Source organism: Podarcis raffonei, chromosome 8 (genome assembly GCF_027172205.1).
Source record: "Podarcis raffonei isolate rPodRaf1 chromosome 8, rPodRaf1.pri, whole genome shotgun sequence".
In the NCBI taxonomy this organism is placed as follows: Eukaryota; Metazoa; Chordata; class Lepidosauria; order Squamata; family Lacertidae; genus Podarcis; species Podarcis raffonei.
In genome coordinates this window covers 24958051-24979187 of record NC_070609.1, presented here as the reverse complement: position 1 = coordinate 24979187, position 21137 = coordinate 24958051, and the positions used below count along the sequence as shown (strand labels likewise).

General features: G+C 47.9%; 1 protein-coding gene across 2 annotated transcripts; it reads left to right on the top strand.

Moving 5' to 3' along the window:
- Positions 1 to 1258: 1258 nt before the first annotated feature.
- RCC1 (regulator of chromosome condensation 1) lies at positions 1259 to 20860 on the top strand. 2 transcript variants are annotated; one of them, XM_053398621.1, is made up of 10 exons: positions 1259 to 1358; positions 6863 to 6932; positions 8378 to 8565; positions 9720 to 9899; positions 10001 to 10124; positions 11175 to 11297; positions 12931 to 13086; positions 14753 to 14872; positions 16137 to 16289; positions 20461 to 20860. In XM_053398621.1, exons 2-10 carry the CDS (start codon positions 6875 to 6877, stop codon positions 20631 to 20633), a joined length of 1275 nt encoding a protein of 424 aa, XP_053254596.1. In that variant the 5' UTR covers positions 1259 to 1358; positions 6863 to 6874; the 3' UTR covers positions 20634 to 20860. The 2 variants fall into 2 exon arrangements, with proteins under 2 accessions (XP_053254596.1, XP_053254597.1); XM_053398622.1 differs by having other exon boundaries at positions 1265 to 1370.
- The last annotated feature ends 277 nt before the right edge of the window (positions 20861 to 21137 follow it).

Sequence of the window (21137 nt, the reverse complement as noted above, 5' to 3'; positions counted from 1 at the left end):
TTTAGAATTCCCCCCCCTTGTTTTCCTCTAAAAACTATGTGCGTGTTATGGTCGGGTGCGTGTTATAGAGCGAAAAATACGGTAAACCTTGGAGAGCTGTTGACAGTCAATGCAAGCTAGATTGACTGATGGGTTTGACTCTAATGCAGCTTGTGAGAGACAGGAAAGCAAGTATACTCCTATAGTACACTTTCCCAAAACCCAAGGGCATCCACTGAAGAGTCCCAATGCAGAGGGGGGTTTTGTGTGTGTGGGGTGTGTTCATTTCCTGGTTTTAAGGTTTATGTGGAAACTCACCTCTAAGCCCCTTTGTAGGACTATCTCTGTCCTTCCCTTGCTGGAAGAAAGCCCATGGCAAAATGAGTGGATGATTGACAAGACAGTGATTACTATGTTGGGTCCAGATGGACTCTCAACTATCAGCCCCACGCAAGAGAAAACTTGTATTCTAACACAATTTGGAGGATGACAGATTCCCCACCCCTGTTGGGGAATCCTTCCTCCATGGCACCTGTGTTCTCTCCAGCTAAATTTCTCTTCAGAGGTAATTGGACTTACAGGCTTGTGCTATATACTGGTACCTTTAGAACACATTTGAAACTCTCCCTCTTAAGAATTCTGGGCACTGTTGTTTAAGGGTTGTTTGGGAATTGTACCTCTGTGAGGGGTAACCTATCTCACAGGGCTGTTTTGAGGATAAAATGGAAATTGGGTGAGCCATGTGCCTTGGGTGAGCCTTCAGCTTCTTTGAAGATATAGTAGTAAAAGCAATATTACCAATAAAAGTAATGATCAGAGTTTTGTTGCGCTCCACGCAGCCTAACCCGAGGCACGTTTATGCCCAAGTCCCCCATGTGTCCATTCGGGCTTATTCCCAAGTAAACGTGTGCAGGACTGCAACTATACAGTACAGTCAAACTCTAGGTACTCTGTAGTGTTGACTTACTCCCCCAGCTAAGTGTAACTAGGATCGTGGCCTGAAAAAGAGCCCACTTTATTAAGATCATTACATGTGTACGTGTATTCAGGCTTCAGCCAAATGATCAGTGATGCACCCTCTGAAGCGGCGTCCGGGCTTTACCTCTCCTATTTAACCTCAGTCTTGTTCGAATGGTTGGGGGATGGGATCTCCTTTCCCTGCTTTGCAGCGGCCGATAGTTGGCGCTCCGGAGTAAATTTTCTCTGTTCCTCCTTTCTTGCCAGCCAATGGTATCTGCGCCGGGGCGCCTCAGTGCGCATGCTCGAACGGATAAGGACGCCAGGGGAGGGAGGGAGGGAGGGGGCAAGGCAGAGGGAGTGCTTGTGGGGAAGAGGAACAGAAGACTTGTCGGACTTGGGAGTGGGGAAGCGAATATAAGGCAAGTAACGAGGTGAGTCTGCCGTCGCCGACAGCAACAGCATGGCGGAACGGGGGTTGCCCAGGACGGTCGGTTGCGGTGGGGTGAGAAAGAGAACCAGCCCGGGTTTGGTGCGCTTCGCCCCCTTTGAATCTCGTCTTAAGTTCTGGAAGGGCCCGACCGGCCTCGTCCCCACGTGGCTTGAGAGCGGCGTGGCTGGTGTCTGAACGTTCTACGGATGGAACGCGAAGTTGCAGGCTCGCGTTCCAAAGCCGGGTGGCGAGTGCGCGCGCTCCCTCCTGGGAGAAGGAGAAAGTCGGAGGTTCTCTCTCCCTCCCTCTCTCCTCGGGCGGCTTGCAACAGCGGGAAAGGAAGGGAGCGTCAGCGCGGGAAATTCAAATCCAGGCAGCTTCCTTGAGAGTTGCGGGAAAGGGAAATAGAAGGGGAGTTGGCGCGGGGGTGGGGTGGGGGCACGGAGGTAGAACATGATAGAGGAGCGTAAAATGATCCGCGGGTGGAGAAAGCGGGCAGAGGTGTTTTTCTCCCTGGTAGTAATGGGACCGGAGGCCATCCCATAAACAGGAAGGTGGATGCGTGGGTGGGAGATTCGGGACAGCTGGATTTCTTGCACTGGCATCTGGTGGTGGAACTGAGTAGTTGAATCTGGCCCGAAGGCGCTTTCTTCACGTGTCATGTGTCAGTCAGAATAGATAATACTCAGACTGCATTCACCCAGTTCCCAGGTGCATTTTACTTTTCCTTATCAAATATACGTTACAGTTCTTTCTTTTTTGACCAAGTAAGTCCAGGGAGCCTTCTCACAAACACAACCTAACATTGTTTGAACAACAGGATGCTTCACTGATACATTTTAGTAGTTGCAATATAATGATAATGTTTTAAATTTATTTTCTAGTTTATAAACCAGTTTTCTACTGTCTCTCTTTTTTAAAAAGTGTATAAGGGTGTTGGGTGTTCAAAGCACTTCACTTCTGGTTTCTCTGTAATCCTCTCAACAACCCTGTTAGGTAGGCCAGTATGGATTTCCCTGTTTTGTAGTCCAGGGATCTGTGGCTGAGAGGGATTAGCGAGGTATCTTGGTCTCTTTGGTTGCTGCAGAGAGAGAAAAAATGAACTCCCCCCCTCTCTCTCTCTCTCTCTGTGTGTGTGTGTGTGTGTGTGATCTCTTTGGTTGCTGCAGAGAGAGAGAAAATGAACTCTGTGTGTGTGTGTGTGTGTGTGTGTGTATATGTATGTGTCTTTTCTGATCTGAAGCTTGGCTTCTTAGCTGCCTTTTGCCTTTCAGCACAACTGGTTTATTTTGCAGTCAGGGCTCATCTTTGTTTGCAGACAGCCTCTCATGCCCTCAGCTGTGCAACCGGTGGAACTATTGAACAGGTGTGGTGTTCATTGGCAGAGAAGTGGAATGCAGTTGGGCAAGGTCCTTTCCAACTCTACATTTCTGTGATTCTAATTGCTGTGTGAGCATCTACTGCAGGGTTGTTGTTGTTGTGTTGTTGGGTTTTTTTAAAAAATAAATAGTTAGTGACAAGCCATCCAGCTGTCCTCCGCATGCCCCTTGATATTCCCGTCGCAGAACTACAGTTCTCAAGAGTTCACCGGGAAGAGGGATTTATTGTTAAACCACTCTAAGAATTGTAGGTCTATGTGTGTGGTGGGTGATGTGAGCCACAGAGTCTAGGGCTTGCCGATCGCAAGGTTGGTGGTTCGAATCCCTGCGACGTGGTGAGCTCCCGTTGCTCAGTCCCTGCTCCTGCCAACCTAGCAGTTCGAAAGCACATCAAAGTGCAAGTAGATAAATAGGTACCGTTCTGGCAGGAAGGTAAATGGCATTTCCATGCGCTGCTCTGGTATCGCCAGAAGCGGCTTGGTCATGCTGGCCACATGACCCGGAAAAACTGTCTGCGGACAAATGTAGGCTCCCTCGGCCAGTAAAGCGAGATGAGCGCTGCAACCCCAGAGTCATTCGCGACTGGACTTAATTTTCAGGGGTCCTTTACCTTTTTATGTGTGTGTTTGTATGTCCTAACAGCTCTCAGCACCCATAACACACTGCAGTTCCCAGAATTCTTTGGGGGAAACCATGACTGTTTAAAGTGGTATGATACTGCTTTAAATGTTTAGTGCAGATGGACAATTAGCTCTGGTACAAGACAGCTTCCAGTCCATAGCAATTGTCATGGATGTTTTAGCTGAGATTCCTGCATTGCAGGGGGTTGGACTAGATGACCCTCAGGGTCCGTTCCAACTCTACAATTCTATGATGAGTAAGTGCCCAGCTTTTGTTCTCATGTTCTGCTTATAGGCTTTCTATTGGCATCTGGTTGGCCCCTTAGGGCAGCCTTTCTCAACCTGTGGGTCCCCAGATGTTGAACTACAACTCCCATCACCCCTAGCTAGCAAGGCCAGAGCTCAGGGATGATGGGAGTTGTAGTCCAACAACATCTGGGGACCCACAGTTTTCCTTAGGTGAACAGGAGGTTGGAATACATAGACCTTTGATCTTATCTCAGGGGGGTCTTACTATGGTCAGTTAAGAATCATAGCTCAGTAGTAATGTACATGCTTTGTATGTTAAAGATCCCATATTCAGTCATTGGTATCCATAGTTAAAAGAGCTAGGTAGTACTAAATGATGGAAAATACAACCTGAGACCCTGGAAAGCTGCTGCTAATCAAAGTCTTTATACCTAGTCTCACTAGCTGTGTCTATTCCTATTGTTGTTGTTATTTATTACTTTTTCCATGCTGATTAACAGCATCAGGGCGCCCTGGAGAATGGGCCAGCTTTTTGAGATCTTTTCCCCATTCTTTGAAGACTGTACACACTTCCTCACTTGTGTAGAAACACACAAAATTACACCCCAAAAGGCTAAAAAGGCAGCAGGTTATAGTCCTGTCTCAATGGAACCTTCCAGCTATTCTCTTTATACGGGATATTGCACTGGGAAGGGATTTAGAAGGCGCATCATACCAGGGAAATACATGTACGATACTGTACAGATGCAAACTTGATTTATTAGTCATTGGCCACTTCCCAGGGTGTTTCTGGGAATTGTAGTTTTGTGAGACTAGGAGCTAGGAATCCCAAATAAAGAATTCTCAGCAGTGGCATGAGTTTCCTGGAAAATTTTGAATTGGAAAGTTTTCTGGAAATGTCTCCTGTGCAAATTAACCTAATTTGCATTGGAACTTTTTCAGTTTGCATTGTATTTTTTTGTGATGCCTCTAGTGTGATAGCATGTTTATTTTACTTGTATTTACCGTAGTAAGCAAAGCTAAAAACATTGAAACGGGGAAGCTTGCCTAGTCATTGTGCCTGCATTTGACATCCATTCATTGGTACTAATGAGCTTATGAAATGGGAAATTTCCCACGGAAAAATAAAGCACTGGAGAAATTCCTGCCCTGTGTTGTGGATTCTCACCAGTTCACAAGACGGCATTTCTCTGTGTTCTTTGGGGGCAGTCAGAGAAATTAAAGTGGCATAAAACTGCCCTAAATAGATTTGACCAAAGCCAAACATGAATCTAGTTTGTTTTCATGGTGCTGAAATAACCGTACCAGATTATGTGACATCTACTCTCCTGCAGAAATTGCGTTGAGGAATCTGTGTCCGTGACGTCCTGTGACACTTAGATTTATTGCAATGAATTACACACTTTTTAGAAAAAACAAGTTTTGCCATGCCTGCTGAAGCCAAAGAGGCACATTCCCGTCGCAGCCAATAACAAGTCTTCAACATTGCATTACTGTTAAATTAAACAAGCGTATTCCATTTTATGTGATTTATCCTGCAAAGGAAGCAAAAGCTGTGCAAAGTGGCATGAGTTGCGTAACTCGCTGAGTGCAGAATCTGGGTTGGTGGTGGGACAGGGGGCTTGGTGTTAATACCAGTGAAGTTAATTTCCTGCATTGTGCAAAGTACGTCAAGTAAAATTCTTCTTTGCCAGAGCTGGCCTTTGTTCCCCTAATCCAGTTATTCACACATTACCCCTGTTCATTGGAGCTGGAAAAGTGTTCATTTAAGCATCTCCCAAAGTCAACCATGTATGATGCCTCGAAGCATTTTCTGATCCTTCTTGTGTCCTTTTTTTTAAAAAATGGCAATTTCCCCCTCACATCTTTTCTGATGCTGTGCTTTTCCAGGCCAAACCATGAGAGGATGGAACAGGTGGGCCTGGGGCCAGTGAGGTACTGTGTGTATAATGATAATGACACCCCCCCCCTCCAAATTTCTTTGGCCAGGCACCATGGCAAATGGTCTTGGGGAGATGTGGAACAATGGAGGGCTTTGACTTTTGAATTTGCTTTGGTTAGGCTCTGAAAGTTCGGCGGCCAAAATATTTTCAACGCTATTGAGGGACAGGTTCTCCCTTTCTGCTTTGAGTCATCTTCCTGGTCTCATCCAACACTTAAGGATCCTATTTACCCTCTTGCTGCAGCTGTAGAACATAAGGCAGGGATGGAGAGAACCTGTGGGCCCCAGATGTGGCCGGACTAAAACTCCCATCCTTCTTTATCATTGGCCACACTGAATGGGGGTCCAACCACATATGGAAGGCCCAGGTTCTCTTTCTGTGATCTGCCCCCCCCCCGGTAGCCAAATATATTTGGGGGTGGGGATTCAAAACACTTCAAGATGCTTCTTACAAACTTTCTTGGGACACACAACATATTGCTGAATATTTGTAGATGAACAGAGCAGTCTTCTGTGGAAACAGAAAGGCAGATGTTTTCATTAGAGATTCACAGCTCTAGGAGCATTATGAAACACAAGGGCAGGGATCATACAAATACAGTGGTGCCTCGCAAGACGAAATTAATTCGTTCCGCAAGTTTTTTCTTCTTGCGAGTTTTTCGTCTTGCGAAGCATGGTTTCCCATAGGAATGCATTGAAAATCAATCAATGCGTTCCTATGGAGACCATCCGGGGACAAAGGGCGCCTCCCCTCTGTCCCCGGACCTGTTTAAAGCAAGGGGCGGCGGGGAGAAGATTGCTTCTCCCCGTTGCCAGCCCCGCAATCTCCGGGGACAGAGGGGAAGGCCCGTTGCCGCCCCTTGGTTCAAAAGGGGTCCGGGGACAGCGGGGAAGACGCGCTGCGCTTCCCCGCTATCCCCGGAGCTTGCGGGGCAAGCTTCATTTTGCGAAGCAAGCCCATAGGGAAATGCGTCTTGCGAAGCGGCTAAGAAAACGTAAAACTCCTTCGTCTAGCGAGTTTTTCGTCTTCTGAGGCGTTCGTCTTGCGGGGTACCACTGTAGAGCACAAAAATCGCTGTACCTAAAAAAAGGGAGTATTTGTTTTCAATTCAGAAAATGGCTTTGCGTGTTCCATTAAACTCACAGCTTCCCAGTTAAAATATAAGAAGCACTGTACTAAAAATATTACCTGTGAAAGAGAACTCAAGAATGCTCCTGTGAAGTAATCCTGCTTTGTGATTTGGACCATGGCAGCCCTTCATGTTTTGACTGGGGATTTCTTCCGCTTCTCCTTCCCTAACAGCACTAAAGAAACATGCCAAGAAAACGGGTGCTGGAAAAAGATGACGCTGTCAAAGTGAAGCGGACTAAAGGTGAGGTTGCGTTCCGTTTTTCATTTAATTTGTATACTGGCATTCTATATCTCTTTAAACAGGGTGGTTTGCAAGCCATAGAAACAGCAAAATATACGACAAGGATCACACAGCCTATGACAATCGGATGCAATGCAAATCATAGAAGTGTAAAGTTGGAAGAGACCCCGAGGCTCATTAGTTCAACCCGCTGCAATGCAGGAATTTCAACAGTGACAACCCCTGCTTCAAAGTCTCAAAGGAAAGAGAGTCTACAACTTCTCATGGGTGTCTGTTCCACTGTCGAACAGCTCTTACCTTCAGAAAGTTCTTCCTGATGTTTAGTCAGAATCTCCTTTTTTGTAACTTGAATCCATTGGGATCTCACCCATTAGTTTGTTAAGCTTTTTGAAATAAGTCATCATCATCATCATCACCATCATCATCATCATCATCATCATATGACTACAGGCCACTCCCCATTTACTCATGTTCTGTTTGTGTGTGGTGCCGGGCACCCAGAAATGGTACCTGGAAAGGGGGAGCACCTGGTCAACCAAGCACAAGCCAGAGGGACGGTGGGGCTTGGTTGATCAGCTCACTAAGCATCCAGTTTGCGAGGAGACCCTCCCAGGAGCCTGAAGACGGCATCCTCTTTGGGCTCTGGGGAGGGTCTTTGCGCGAGCGGGTGGGTCAGCAGCGCTTCCTCCTCTGATGCACAGGGAAGTGGCTGATGTTGCTGCGCTACCTCGCATATCAGCTGTTAAGTCGGGAGGCTAAGAAGCCCCACAAAGCTCCTCTGCCCCTCTGGTTCAGGAGGAGATCCTCACCAGAGTCTGAAGAGAACCTTTTCAGACTCTAATATGGGTCTGTTTCTGACCCAGGGGGGCTCTCCAGGGTGCTTGGCATTTTTGTGCAATTATGTGCATGGGGGCCTGGAACGTAACCCCTGCGTAAATGGGGAGTCCCCTGTCTTGGCCTGTCTATGCCAATCTACTGAGAGCCTTCTCTGCCACCCACCCACTTTGTACCCTCGGAGGCTGCTGTGGGATGCAACTGCTGTCATGTGCAATTCTTGTAGCCTTCAAAGCTCACGAAAGCCTGTAACTGATGTGGAATAGCCATGTTTGTTTAAGGCCCCATCAGCACCATGACGTGGTATGATGCAGTCATGCCCTCCCTGAAGGAATCCTGGGAAATGAAGTTTGCTAAGGGTGCTATTAGTTGTCTGTTGTCCTCTAGATGTTGGCTGCAGCTCCCAGCAGCTCTGGCTATTTACCGTACTGGCTGGGGTTGGATGGGCGTTGGAGCCCAACGCCAGGAGGGCCCTACGTTGGCTAGTCTCAGAACGGTTGGGTTCTGAGCCGAGAGCTTCCTGAATGGATTTGGGTGGTCATGTGATACTTCTTCTCTTGCCCCTGCACCATGTATTCCATTTCTGACTCCTCCGCACGGTTCCTTTCCAGTCAGCCATCAGTCGCACCAGACGGAGCCCGGACTGGTTCTGACCTTGGGGCAGGGCGACCTTGGGCAATTGGGCCTCGGACCGGACGTCTTGGCGCGGAAGAGGCCTGCCCTGCTGCAGCTCCCCGAGAAGATCATCCAGGCTGAAGCGGGAGGGGTTCACACGGTGTGCCTCAGTGAAACAGGCCAAGTGAGTCTCATCGTGCCTTCGCCACCTGCGTCGTAACCGTTTGCATTCCTTTAGTAGTGCTTGCAAACCCCCAAAGCATTGCAGTGGGGGAAGCCTCAGGCCCAGAGGCCACAAAAGATCCTCTATGCCTCTGTCTTGCCCTTGTGAGGCTCTTTAGGCCATGCCCCTTCCCCACACCCCTGTTTTGTCCCTTCCTTGCACCCCAAGTCATTTTGCCTGGCTGTAACTTGATTTTGAACTCAGAAAAATGCCAGGATGGAGATGTGTGTAGAAACTGGCCTCATGGAGGGTGTGAAGCAAGACCTAGGGAAAGTGTCCCCCTGGAGTGATGCATGTGGTCCCTGGGCTTGAATTTCCCCACCCCTGTGCCAACAAGACAGGCAGTGGTGATGAAGAGATGGTGGCGACCATCAAAGCAGCAGAAATATGAGATGATTGGACCGTTACTGAACTCGAAGCATGGGTACCCCCAACAAAAATTTAAAATTCGGCTACATATTTGGAGTTTATTATGTATTGATATAATTTGGAATAATTAATATGATATGATTGGTCTGTTAAATGGAAATTTAATAAAAACTATTTTTTTAAAAAAAAAAGAAGACATGGTGGCGACCTACTTGTGAGTCCTGCCCCGTCATCTGAAGACCAGCGGTTCAAGCTGCTTTGCAGATGCAGCAGGGTTCCCTGCTTCCTGTTGAAACTTGTTCTCCGATTGCCACACTGTCTCGCCCCTCCATCTCAAATAACTGGCCCTTGGATTTCCTCTTGGCTTCCCTTTCCACAGTGTAGCCCTTTTTGACCACAACTGTGTTGGCAGCAAGCACCATAGATGGCTTTAAAATGGGAAAGCTGCCTTATTCTCAGCCAGGCCATTGGTTCCTTTTGCTCAGTATTGTCAACACTGACTGACAATGGCTTCTGCATGCAAGGCTGATGCTCTACCACTGAGCTATGGCCCTCCCTATAGACAGAGACGTGGAGAATGGCTGCTAGTCATGGTAGCTCTGAGTTACCAGTTGCTGGCCTTTAATCTCCTCCATGTGGGTTTTCCAGAGACATCTGCCACTGTGGAAATCAGGATGTGCCTGGGCTTGATCTGCCTTTGATCTGGCCCAGCAAGACGATTTCTTGCATCTTCTCCTGTTTTGCAGATTTACACTTTTGGTTGCAACGACGAGGGTGCCTTGGGGAGGGACACATCAGAGGAGGGGTCCGACTTTTTGCCGGGACTTGTTGATCTGAAGGAGAAGGTGGTGCAGGTTTCTGCTGGGGACAGCCACACGGCAGCACTGACAGACGACGGGCGTGTCTTCATCTGGGGAGCTTTCCGGGTATGTTGCCTGCCTTGCTTTGGAGGAATAAAGACTTATTCAGCCCTTCTGTTCTGGATTGCCAGCTAAACCTTTCTCTTTGTGCATCTGCCTCTACTCAGGATGAGAATGGAGTCATCGGTTTACTGGCTCCTTTGAAGGGCGGAGAGCAGTTGGAGTCTTCCAGTGGCAGTGCTGTTCCTGTGGAGCTGCAGTTGGATGTGCCAGTTGTTAAAATTGCCTCAGGTGAGTCACAGAGGCCTGGTTTGCATATCACACTAAACCATGGTTTTTTTAACAGGGAGTTGTCCTTCAGGCAGTCAAACAAACCATGACCTGTTGCTCCAAAGTTTTTGTCTGCCAACTCTTCTTGCCCTATGCCTTGGTCAGTGTGTGAGCTTCAAGTTCATTAGTTTATTGTTCTAGCCAAAGGCCATGACAAACTTGTATGAGGCAATAGTATTATTAAAATAATTCAGAACATACATCTATAATATAAAAATTTGTTGTATACTGTATATATATGACTGCCAAGTTCCTGAGCAATAAAACACAATTTACCGTTTGCATCTCTGACAGCTCCAATTCTAATATTATTTTGCCTTTAAAAAAATCCCTAATTGCCTTAGGCATAATTTTCCTATCCACTTTGCATTGACTGTCAAACCAGCTAAGGTGTTGATTGTGTGTAGACTGGGGTGAGGTGGTCAAAGAAACCATGCTTAAGGGTGAGTGCTGGGTTTGCACATAACACAAAGCCATAGGTAAAACAAGTCAAGGTTTGTAAGCCAACAGCAAAGAATGACTTCAGATTGAAGTTGGTTGGCAGTAAACAGACCATCGTTAAGTCGCTGGGCAGGGCTCACACATAACACTAAGGCATAGTTATATAAGCCCTGGTTTCGTGTTGTGTGTGAACCAGGCCAGTGAGTGATGCACAGCAACCATTTCCCCTTATGCAAATTGGTGTGTTGACTTTCCAGTGTCGAATTTTTACTTCCTGTAAAGCCCAAACCTCCTGTATAGGAGACTGAAGCGGTTATCTCAAGTTGATAGCTTTGGGTGGTAGTAAAGAGGACATTTTCCTTGTTCTCCTGTGTTCCTCCGTGACGTAATTTCCTGTGCGGTCTCCCATAGTTGGGATTTCAGGTAGCTAATGCAACCGCAGAAGAATGTCCCAATCTGGCTGTTTTTCAGTCTTCCACCCAAGCCATCAAAACCATGCTTTGGAAACCTAATTGCTTAGTGTGGGAGTAAAAAATGGGGTTGTTTTATGCCTCTGCTTTCGCTTCTCAGGGAGCCATCACTTGGCATTAGTGTCCATGGCAGGAGGACTTTACACCTGCGGTTGCGGAGACAACGGCCAACTGGGGCGAGTCCCCCAAGTCTTCACTGCCAGAGGAGGAAGAAAAGGATTGGGTGAGTTTATTGGCATTTGATTCATTCTGTTGCTTTGGAGCGGTCTGAGGGTGGTGGTGACCAGTGATAACGGCTTTCTGGAAAATCTTGAATCGGGAAAACTTTATAGATTCCATTCTGTTTTGGGGGAAAAATCTATGCAATTTAGAGTAAAAATAGAATTGGAAAAATGCCCTGTCGTTGTTGTCCCCCCCCAAATTTTCCTCTGAGAATTTGCATTGGAAAAAATTCTGATGCCCTAGAGCAGGGGTTATCAACCTGGTGCCCTCCAGATTTTCCTAGACTCCAACTCCTGTCATCCATGACCATTGGACGAACTGACTGGAACTGATGGAAGTTGGAGTCCAACAGCCTCTGTAGGGCACTAGCCTGGCTGCCTCTGCTCTAGAGAGTGATCTAGTTTCGCACGCGCATTTCACTTGTATTTTGGAACTCAAGCAAAACAGTTTGACAGTGCCAAGCTTGCCCAATAATACTGCATTTGCAATTTGAATCTGTTCATAGTTGTGAATGAACACGTGGAAAAACAAGATGCTGGGACATTTCTTGCCCTGCATCACTGGTGATGATGGGGTGGGGGGCATGTTGAGAGTGGATTGGGACAGTGAGAGAGAGTATTGAAGTAGAGTTATTAACTCTTAGCCAAAAGCTGAGTCCAGCTGGTGAGGAGTCATCTCCCCCTCTCTCACAATCTCCCCTCCCCCAGTCTCCTAGAATCAGAAGAGGCGTGAAGAGGGCGGAGAAGTTGGCTTCACACAGGCACAGTCTCAGGAGGGGACTTAGGCAGCCGTGGGAAGAAAGGGGACCTTCAATCTCAATAACTGCTTCATGTGGGCAAGACCTGCCAGAGATGAGTTGCTGTGCTCATTTGGCCTGACACTCCTGTTTTTGCCAATAAAGAGTTACCGTATTTTTCCGTGTATAAGACGCCCTCGTGTATAAGACAACCCCTATTTTTTTAACCCAAAATTAAGAAATTAAGTTGTTTAGCTTTTTTTGGGGGGGGGTGAGCTCGCCAATCGCTCACCCGCTTGCCCAACACTGCCGATCGCTTGCCACAGCCACTGCCAATCGCGCCCCTCGCTGCAGCTGCCAATTGTCTGCCCACTCGCTGCCACCAACAGCCCGCCCACCCACTTGCCAGAGCCGCCAATCACCTCCCGCCTCTCCACAGCTGCCAATCACCCACCCAATCGCTGCTGCCAATCTCCTGCTTGCTGCTGCCATTAATCGCACATCCCCCCCCTCTGCTTTCAGTATCCGTGTATAAGATGACACCCAATTTTTTTTTTAAAGCAAAAAGCATAGTTTTATCCAAAAATATGGTAACTCCAACTTACTTGGTGTCATTTACTGCTGGCCTGCTCCTGTCACAGCCTTGGCAAGAGTCTTTGGGGGCCAAGGTAGAGAGCTTTGGTCTTCTTCCCTGCCCCACTTTCCCCACACCTGCTTTAAAGGGAGGGGACCCAGGCAGGAGACCTTTGAGATTTCCCATAAGGGAGGCTACATTATATTCCAGAAGGAAGGCTTGGCTACCCAGGGCATCTTTGTGCTGGATGGCTTCTTCCTTCCTTCTACCAACCCCCCCTCCAATTCCTCCTAAGCATTCCTCCCCCTGCCACTTCTCTTCCAGAACGGCTGCTGCTCCCACAAGCTGTCGCTATCAAGCAGAGAGGCTGCAAGACCAAGGGGCAGATCCGGGACGTCTTCTGCGGTTCTTACTCCACCATCGCCATCACCCAGGAGGGCCATGTCATTGGGTTTGGCCTCTCCAATTACTACCAGCTGGGTGAGTTGGCCACCTGTGTGCTGCCGTCCAGGCTCAGAAGGAGCCAAGTGGACTTGGTGGGAGCTGTTTTTCGAGGGACTTCTAAAATGTGCCAAATTCGCGGGAGAGAAGGTGGGGTCGGCTCAGTTTCCCCTCTTTTGCCAAGGGAAAAGGAAGCAGCTCCCAGCACCTGGATTTCGCCACAGAGTAAGAACATGCAGCAACCTTTCCCAGAATCAGTGTCCTCAATGGCAGATGCGGTGATGGCTGGTGCCCCTTGGGTGAGAAACTGGGTGGAGGTCAATGGCACCCTGTCCTGTGTCCCTTAATGGATCTGCCTCCGCTGCATAGATCTGTATCCACAGGCCCTGTAGGGCTTTCCCCTTCTTCCTGTACTGTTTGCTCATTGCTGCTGAAGCAAATTTTTATCTTGCTGTACCCAAATTTGCTACTGCCCCCATGGCCATTGCAGTTGCGCCCCCTGCCCTTCAGCCTGCCAAACAGGTGGTTGGTAGAAATGACGTCTCTCTTTGCTGGGGTCAGGGATGGGTTTGACTTTTCCTTCACATGAGCAGAAAAAAAACAACACTTTGAAAATGAAGATGCCCCTTGCTGTGTGAGTACGGTTTGTCTCCCGCCCTCCCTCCCTTTCGTAACCCGGAGAAAACAGTAACGCCATGAAACACCTTTGCCTTTGAAAAAAAAAGGGGGGTTTTGTGGTCCCCTCCATTTTTTTAAAAAACAGAAAGGAGTACAGGAGACTCCCAACTTACACGGGGGTTACGTTCTGTGGATTGCACTTTAAGCCAAATTTTGTATAGTCAAAACACATTGGGTGCAATGGCGGATATGGATTGCCAAGCCTATTTCCCCTGGATGCCTGCCCCCTTTTTAATTAAAAAAAGATCAAACGCTTGCCTTTTTGGCCCTTGCAGAATGTGTCTGGATAGATTTTATTTATCTTTACATGAGCGATACATTATCCGCTCTCATGATTTTAAAACAGTTTTCTCTTCTCTACATTTAAAGAAAATTCATGTGCAGATTTCCATAGCTTCCCCCAGATATCCAGTGTGTGGGACTTTCCCCTTTTCTGTTGGACCCATTTCACAAAGTAATCATTGATTTGCTACAGTTCATTTTCCTATTTGACCAAAAATGAATAGATTTTTGCTCTGGGGTTTCTGCCTTGAAACTTGCTTTTAACTTCTGAGTATGAAGTGACCAATCCCTTAGTTACAAGATCTTGAACCCTGATTAGATTCTTCTTCCACATTTGGAAACCCATCCTCCCCCCCTTTTAATCCTGTGTAAAGGTCTAAAAATGCTTCCAAAGTGGATGGACTTGGGCCCAAGGCGTAATATTGATTTTCAAAGGGTTTTTCTCTTCCTGCAGGGCTGGAGACAGCTCTGCCCTTCTTCAGCCTCAGCTAAGAGAGAGACTTCAAAAGTGTCCATGTGTGCTGCTGCTATAGCCCTTGGGGACAAAAGGTTGCCCACACCAGTCTCAGATTATTCTAGTCTAACTTGGTGGCAACCTCTGTAAGCTTGGGGCTAAGACTATGTGGAGATGCGTTGAGATTTAAACCTCCAAGATGCCAGGTTGAATTCTTCAAGTCCTCTTTCTCTCCCATAACTATACATTACACATTGTTAACTGGCTTGGATTTTCTTGCTTCTCTCCCAGGATCACAAGGAATTGACACCTACTATTCGCCAAAGGTTCTGACGGCGTTCAAGAACTCCACCAGATCCTGGGTTGGGTTCTCAGCTGGGCAGCATCACACTGTGTGTCTGGACTCGGAAGGTGAGTGGCTGCTCTTTGATGGGCTGGAGGAGAGGAACATAATATGGGCATGGGGAAATTATGGCCCTCCAGAAGCTGTTGGACTACAGCACCCATCATCCCTGGCCACTCTGGCAGGGGATGATGGGAGTTGTAGTCCAACAAGATCTGGAGGGCTGCAGGCTCCATGACTTCAAAGGAGCGGAGGCAACAGTACCAAGGAACATAAATGCCTTATACCAAGCGAGACTGTGGGTCCATCTAGCTCAGCAGTGTTTACACTGACTGGCAGTAGCTCTCCGGAGGTTTCAGGTAAGCGAGTCTCTCCCAGCCCTTCCTGGGAATGAACCTGGGACCTTCTGCATGCATAGCAGTTGCTCTGCCACTGAGCCATGGCCCCAGGGCTGCTTTAGATGATTTGGTGAAATCGGGGTTGGATTTCTCAATACAGGACTCTCTTAATGCTGTAATTCCCCCCCGCCCCGGTCAGAAATCTATTCATTTAAGGCTTTCAAACCATCCACGCTCAACACAGTCAAGTGGAAAGGAGTGTGCATGCAAAGGCGAAGGATCTTTTCCTGTTGCAATGCAATGATAGCTGAGCAACACAATCCACAGGTTAATTCATATCCAGGCAGCTCCTTCCACATTGTCATATGGTGCAGCGCAGATAGGTGAGGATCTGTGTGCAACTACAGTAGTACCTCGGGTTACAGATGCTTCAGGTTACAGACGCTTCAGGTTACGAACTTTGCTTCAGGATGAGAACAGAAATTGTGCTCCGGTGGCGCGGCAGCTGCTGGAGGCCCCATTAGCTAAAGTGGTGCTTCAGGTTAAGAACAGTTTCAGGTTAAGAACGGACCTCCAGAACGAATTAAGTTCTTAACCCGAGGTACCACTGTATTCATGGAATGTATGAAAGGGAACCAGGCCTTATCAAGCCTGTCAGGTTAAGCAACCTCTCTCCAGAGACAAAATTGTCGAGTTGGAAGGGACATCATGGGGACATCCAACCCCTGCAATGCAGGAATCTCAACTAAGAGCACCCGTGACAGATGGCCATCCATCTTCTGCTTAAAAACCTCCAAGGAAGGAGAGACCACCACCTCCCGAGGGAGACCGTTGAACAGCTCTTCAGACGTTCAGAGAGGGCTGTGGCCCAAACAGCCTTCATCCTCACGCAGTCTGGGAGATGGTCGGTTCCTCGTTGATCCTAAACCTGCCTGTGGCGCTCTTCACTGAATCTCTCTTAACAGAGCAACGTCTCTTCTCCCACCTTCCGCAGGAACCGTGTGTAGCCTTGGCAGGGCAGACTACGGCATGTTGGGCCTGGGAGAGGGAGCGTCGGACAAGAACGCCCCCACAGCTGTCCCTGGGCTGCCGAAAGCGTCATCGGTCGCCTGTGGGGAGCGGGTTGGCTTTGCGGTTACGGAAGACGGTGAGTCTGAGTTGGGCGCTGGGTTGGCAGGTGCCTAATCTGTGGTACTGCGGGGAATGGTCTTCAGATAAAAACATCTTGGAGATCCCAGGCCACAGGGAGGTTAGGCTGGCCGCAACCAGAGCCAGGGCTTTTTCGGCTGTGGCCCCGATCTGGTGGAACGCTCTGTCACAAGATACTAGGGCCCTGCGGGACTTGACATCTTTCCGCAGGGCCTGCAAGACAGAGCTGTTCCACCAGGCCTTTGGCCAGGGCACAGTCTGACCCCCTCCGGTAATCGTCATAGAACTCTAGCCCAATGGTTGCCATTAATTTGATTTTGAATTGATTTTAGAATGAATTGATTTTAGAATGCATTTCAGTTAATTGATTATGATTTTATGTAAACTGTGTTACTTTTATTGTTGTTGGCTGCTCTGAGCCCGGCTTTGGCTGGGGAGGGTTATAAATAATATTTTATTTATTTATTTATTTTTATTTTATTTTTATTATTGATGAAGCTCTGGAGTGAGTGGCTACTCATTGGTAGTAACTTGAGTATACAGGTGGAGGGCATTCAGCTATGTTCTACTTAGGGTAGACCCATTGAAATGACTTTGTGTCTTGTTGGGGAGGGGATCCATGCAGCTTAGGATGCAGCAGTTCAGCCAATCTTAAGCCCCCAACACTGGCATAGCTTTCTCATTCTGGCTCAACCGGGATTCAGCAGGCTGAGCTGAGGCTGGTGCAAGGTCCCCAAAAATGCATTTTGGATGTTCGGCAGAGGTGGGACCAGAGAGGGGGGTGCTTAGGCTGGATCCCACAGGTCCTGGCAGCCTGGCCTAGAACACTTTGGAAGCCTTGTGTTCCCTCTGCCAGGCTGAGGCAGAACAGCAGCCACCACACTCTTTAAACAGGGTTTTGATCTGGCCTAAAGTTAATTACGCCAGCTTCTTGCTCATAGGTTTGTCCCAGCCACTCTGGACGGCTTCCACAACACATATAAAGATATAATAAAACGTCAAACATTAAAAACTTCCTGATTCAGGGGTGCCTTCAGATGTCTTCTAAAAGTTGTGCAGCTGTTGGGTAAAGGAAGGAAAACAGGGAAACGAGAGAATAGAATGAGGGTGTCTCGAACCTTGAACAGGGAGCATACCACACTGCAACATTTTGTTGTAGCTCTCGCTTCTCTGAGAGGAATTTGAAAAGGTTTCTGCAGTCAGCATGAAAAGATTTGGAACTCCCCCCCCCCCCGTAAGACCATACAATGGTTTCATGTATATTCATTCATGTATTCAGAATTCTCATGAAAATGGGAATGTAGGAAGTCGCTATCAGTCAATTTAGCTCTGTATTGATATCCAAGGCTTTTGTCAGGGATGTTGAGATGCCACAGATTGTCCCTTGAATATTCTGCAGGCAAATCATGTGCTCTGCTGAAGAATCGCAGAATTGTAGAGTTGGAAGGGACCCCATGGGTTCATCTAGTCCAACCCCCTTCAATGCAGGAATCGCAGCTAAAGCTGAGACCCAGCGAAATGAATCTCGGTTAAAGACTTGCAGGCCTTCCTGACTGGGATCCTTGGTGATGGAGCCTTTGAGCCCCTAAGTTGCTCAGGTCACAACAGTCCGCACTCATGAGGTCTCTTTCTAACCTTACACATGCATTTGAAATGCATCTAGGAACTTGTAGAAGGGCTCTGAGGAGTTTGGATCGCGCTCTTTCAAGGGGAATGAACGAGAGGGAGGCGGGCCCAGAAAGGATCCGTAAATGAACTGTGCCAATGTTTTGGCTTTATAAAATTTTAGTGCCATGGGGACATAAAAAAACCCCCTTGAGTTCTAAAAAATTTAAGGATAGCATTTGCAGATCTTTCTCCGGCACACCCATTTGAATTAATATGAATTTTGTTGGATCCTGTTATGTTTCCAAGGGGTTGCTCGGGAGCAAGCAGGCAAATATCTCCCTACTTGGCTGTGAAGACTTGGCTTAGCTGCCAAAATAAACTTTATCTGTCCGGAGCGCCACTCTCCCATGGCTGACTCAATCGCTGGCAGAATCCGTGAGAGGGCGGTTCTTAAAGTTTCCCCAGCAAAGCAGCTCCTTGACGCCCAGTCTGCGCCTCCCCTCTCTGCGTGAATGCTTTCTGTGCAAAGAGGGCGTGGGCAGCAGAGGACCCCTACCCTCCCCGCTTCTCCCAGGCAAGGAGTCCTGGGACCGCCTCGCCACTTCCGACTCCTGCACCTCCTCTCCACTGGAGCCGCGTTTATTCTCTTCCGCAGAAGAGGAGCTACTTCCCACGATCCCTGGAGACTCTATAATCCATCTGGCTTTTGCTCTCTCCCTCCTGCACTGATGGCAGTTCCCTGACAGATCCTGATGCCTGGACCGCCATTCCTAAATATTTATAGTTCGAGACTTGTTCTATACGATATCTTTATTGTCATTGTCCCTTGCGGAACAGTGAAATTGAAAACTACATAAAACTACCACAAAACTACATAAAACTACATAAAACATTCAAAACCCCCTAAAAACTCTAAAACCTCGTTTTAAAATACACTATACTACAGAGACCCCTTATGCTGCGTTTAGAACCAGAATTGCATTAGCGTAGAAACTGTTTTTCAGGCGGCTAGTCCTGGCCTTTATAACCCTATACCTTCTTCCAGAAGGCAGAAGCTGAAAGAGATAATTTCCGGGGTGCGTACTATCATGTGCTATCTCTGCCGTTTTCTTATGGCACCTGGCAGCATAGATTTGATCTAAGGTGGGAAGAGTGCACCCAATAATTCTCTCTGCAGTCTTTACAACCCTGGATAGCATTGTTTTTTCCCTGGCCGTGCAGCTCTCAAACCACATGCACAGACCATAAGTTAGTACGCTCTCCACAGTGCAATGGTAGAATGCCATCAACAGGTCCTTTGAGAGATTGTTTTTCCGGAGGATTCTCAGAAAATATATCCTCTGCTGTGCTCTCTTCACCAGGTCTTTGCTGTTCTCTCCCCAGGTTAGGTCGTCTCTCAACTCCATTCCCAGAAATCGAAACACTGAGACCTGTTCCACGCACTTCCCCTCAATAATAAGTGGCTGAATATTCAATTTACATTTCTTAAAGTCCACAATGATCTCTTTTGTTTTCTTTAAGTTAAGCAGTAAGTTGTTTTTCCTGCACCACTCCCCCAACTGCTCAACTTCCTTCCTATAGGCCGTCTCCCCCTCTCCAGCCGTAATTAAACCAGCCACCGTTGTATCATCTGCGAACTTAATGATCTTATTACTGGGGTATTTGGGGGCACAGTCAGCTGTATAGAGCGTGTATAAAAGCGGGCTCAACACGCACCCCTGCGGCGTCCCCGTATTCGTGATGAGATCCGCAGAGACGTGGGAACCCAACCTGACCCTTTGGGAACAGTTTGATAGAAAGTCTAATATCCACCTGCACAAACATGGTGGAAGTCCCAGGTCTAATAATTTGGGCACCAATCTATGCGGAAGAATAGTATTAAATGCAGAACTAAAGTCTACAAATAACTTTGGTTTGGTTTTTCCCCAAAAGCAAGAATTTTTGGTCTTCTGATAATTTAACTCATGAGGTCTAGAAACTTAAACTGAATTGTAATGGTTATATGGGGTTGCTCGTGCGTAAGTTGCCGCCACTCCTGGCTAGGTGGCCTGGTTAAACCTTTCCTGGCTGGACAGCCCCTCACTTCGTGGCTGTTCAGTCGCTGGCAGAATCCGACAGTGGGCGTTTCTTCAACCTTTTCCAACATAAAAGTTGTTTGACGCCCAGTCTCCTCCTACTCTCCCTGCGCGGAAGTCTTTTGCGCAGGGTGGGCGTGGGTAGCGGAGGACCTGTGCTCTCCCCGCTGGTGTCCAGTGAAGAGTCTCTGAGCCTGCTCTCCGCTTCCCCCATTGGCCCCCCTCCATCCCTGGTGTTGCGCTGATTTTCTTCCCCAACAGGAGACCTGCCTCTCTCCCTGCTTGGCCCCTCTCCAGCATCGTCGTGGAGCCTCCCCTCCTCCTCTCGTTCCGATGGCAGTTCCCTGACATGAATATTGCATCTCTGCATGCTGTGAATAATATGCAATGGTTATGTGAGAAGCCCTGGCATGCATTGCCCAGCCAGCTTCGGGCACAACTGCTTAGGGCTCTTTTTCACTGTCCTACTTTCCCTGTCTTCTATAGGCTGCGCATTTGCCTGGGGTATGGGGTCTAATCTCCAGCTTGCCACTGGGGACGAAGAGGATGCCTGGAGCCCCGTTCAGATGTCTGGCCAGCAGCTGGAGAATCGCAGCGTTCTCTCTGTGACCGGCGGAGGGCAGCACACCGTCCTCCTCGTCAAGGAGCGGCAGAGTTGACAAACTGTTCCTGCAGCCCCGGAGAGAACCCTCCAGGGGGCAGCACTTTCCTGAGTCTTTGGGACGGGGCTCCTGCGGAAAACTTTCTGATATTTCTCTAGGGAGAAAAATTAGCCAATATAAAATAATTCCCTTAAGATGTTGGTATTTGTTTAAAAAATGGCTTCCCTCACTGCTCTCAAAGCTATTGATAGTCAGGACAAGGTCTTATTTAAAAAAAATAAAAATAAACAAGACAAGGGATAGCATTTGGCTTTGGATACACATGGTCCTTTTGTTCCCTCTCCACTATCTGATTTGCCCTGCTTCTGAAATCTGCACAAGTTGTCCTGGTTTCACCATCAAACCCAGGGCTTTTATCTCCTAGACTCTTCCCTTCCCTGCCACTGCCCCCCCTGTTTTTAATGGCTCACCTCAAAAGTCACCATTTTCTCAGTTTTGGCATTCAGTCCCTCTTTGGTCCTGGGAGATGGATTAACTTGTACACCCATCGAAGGCAGCCTT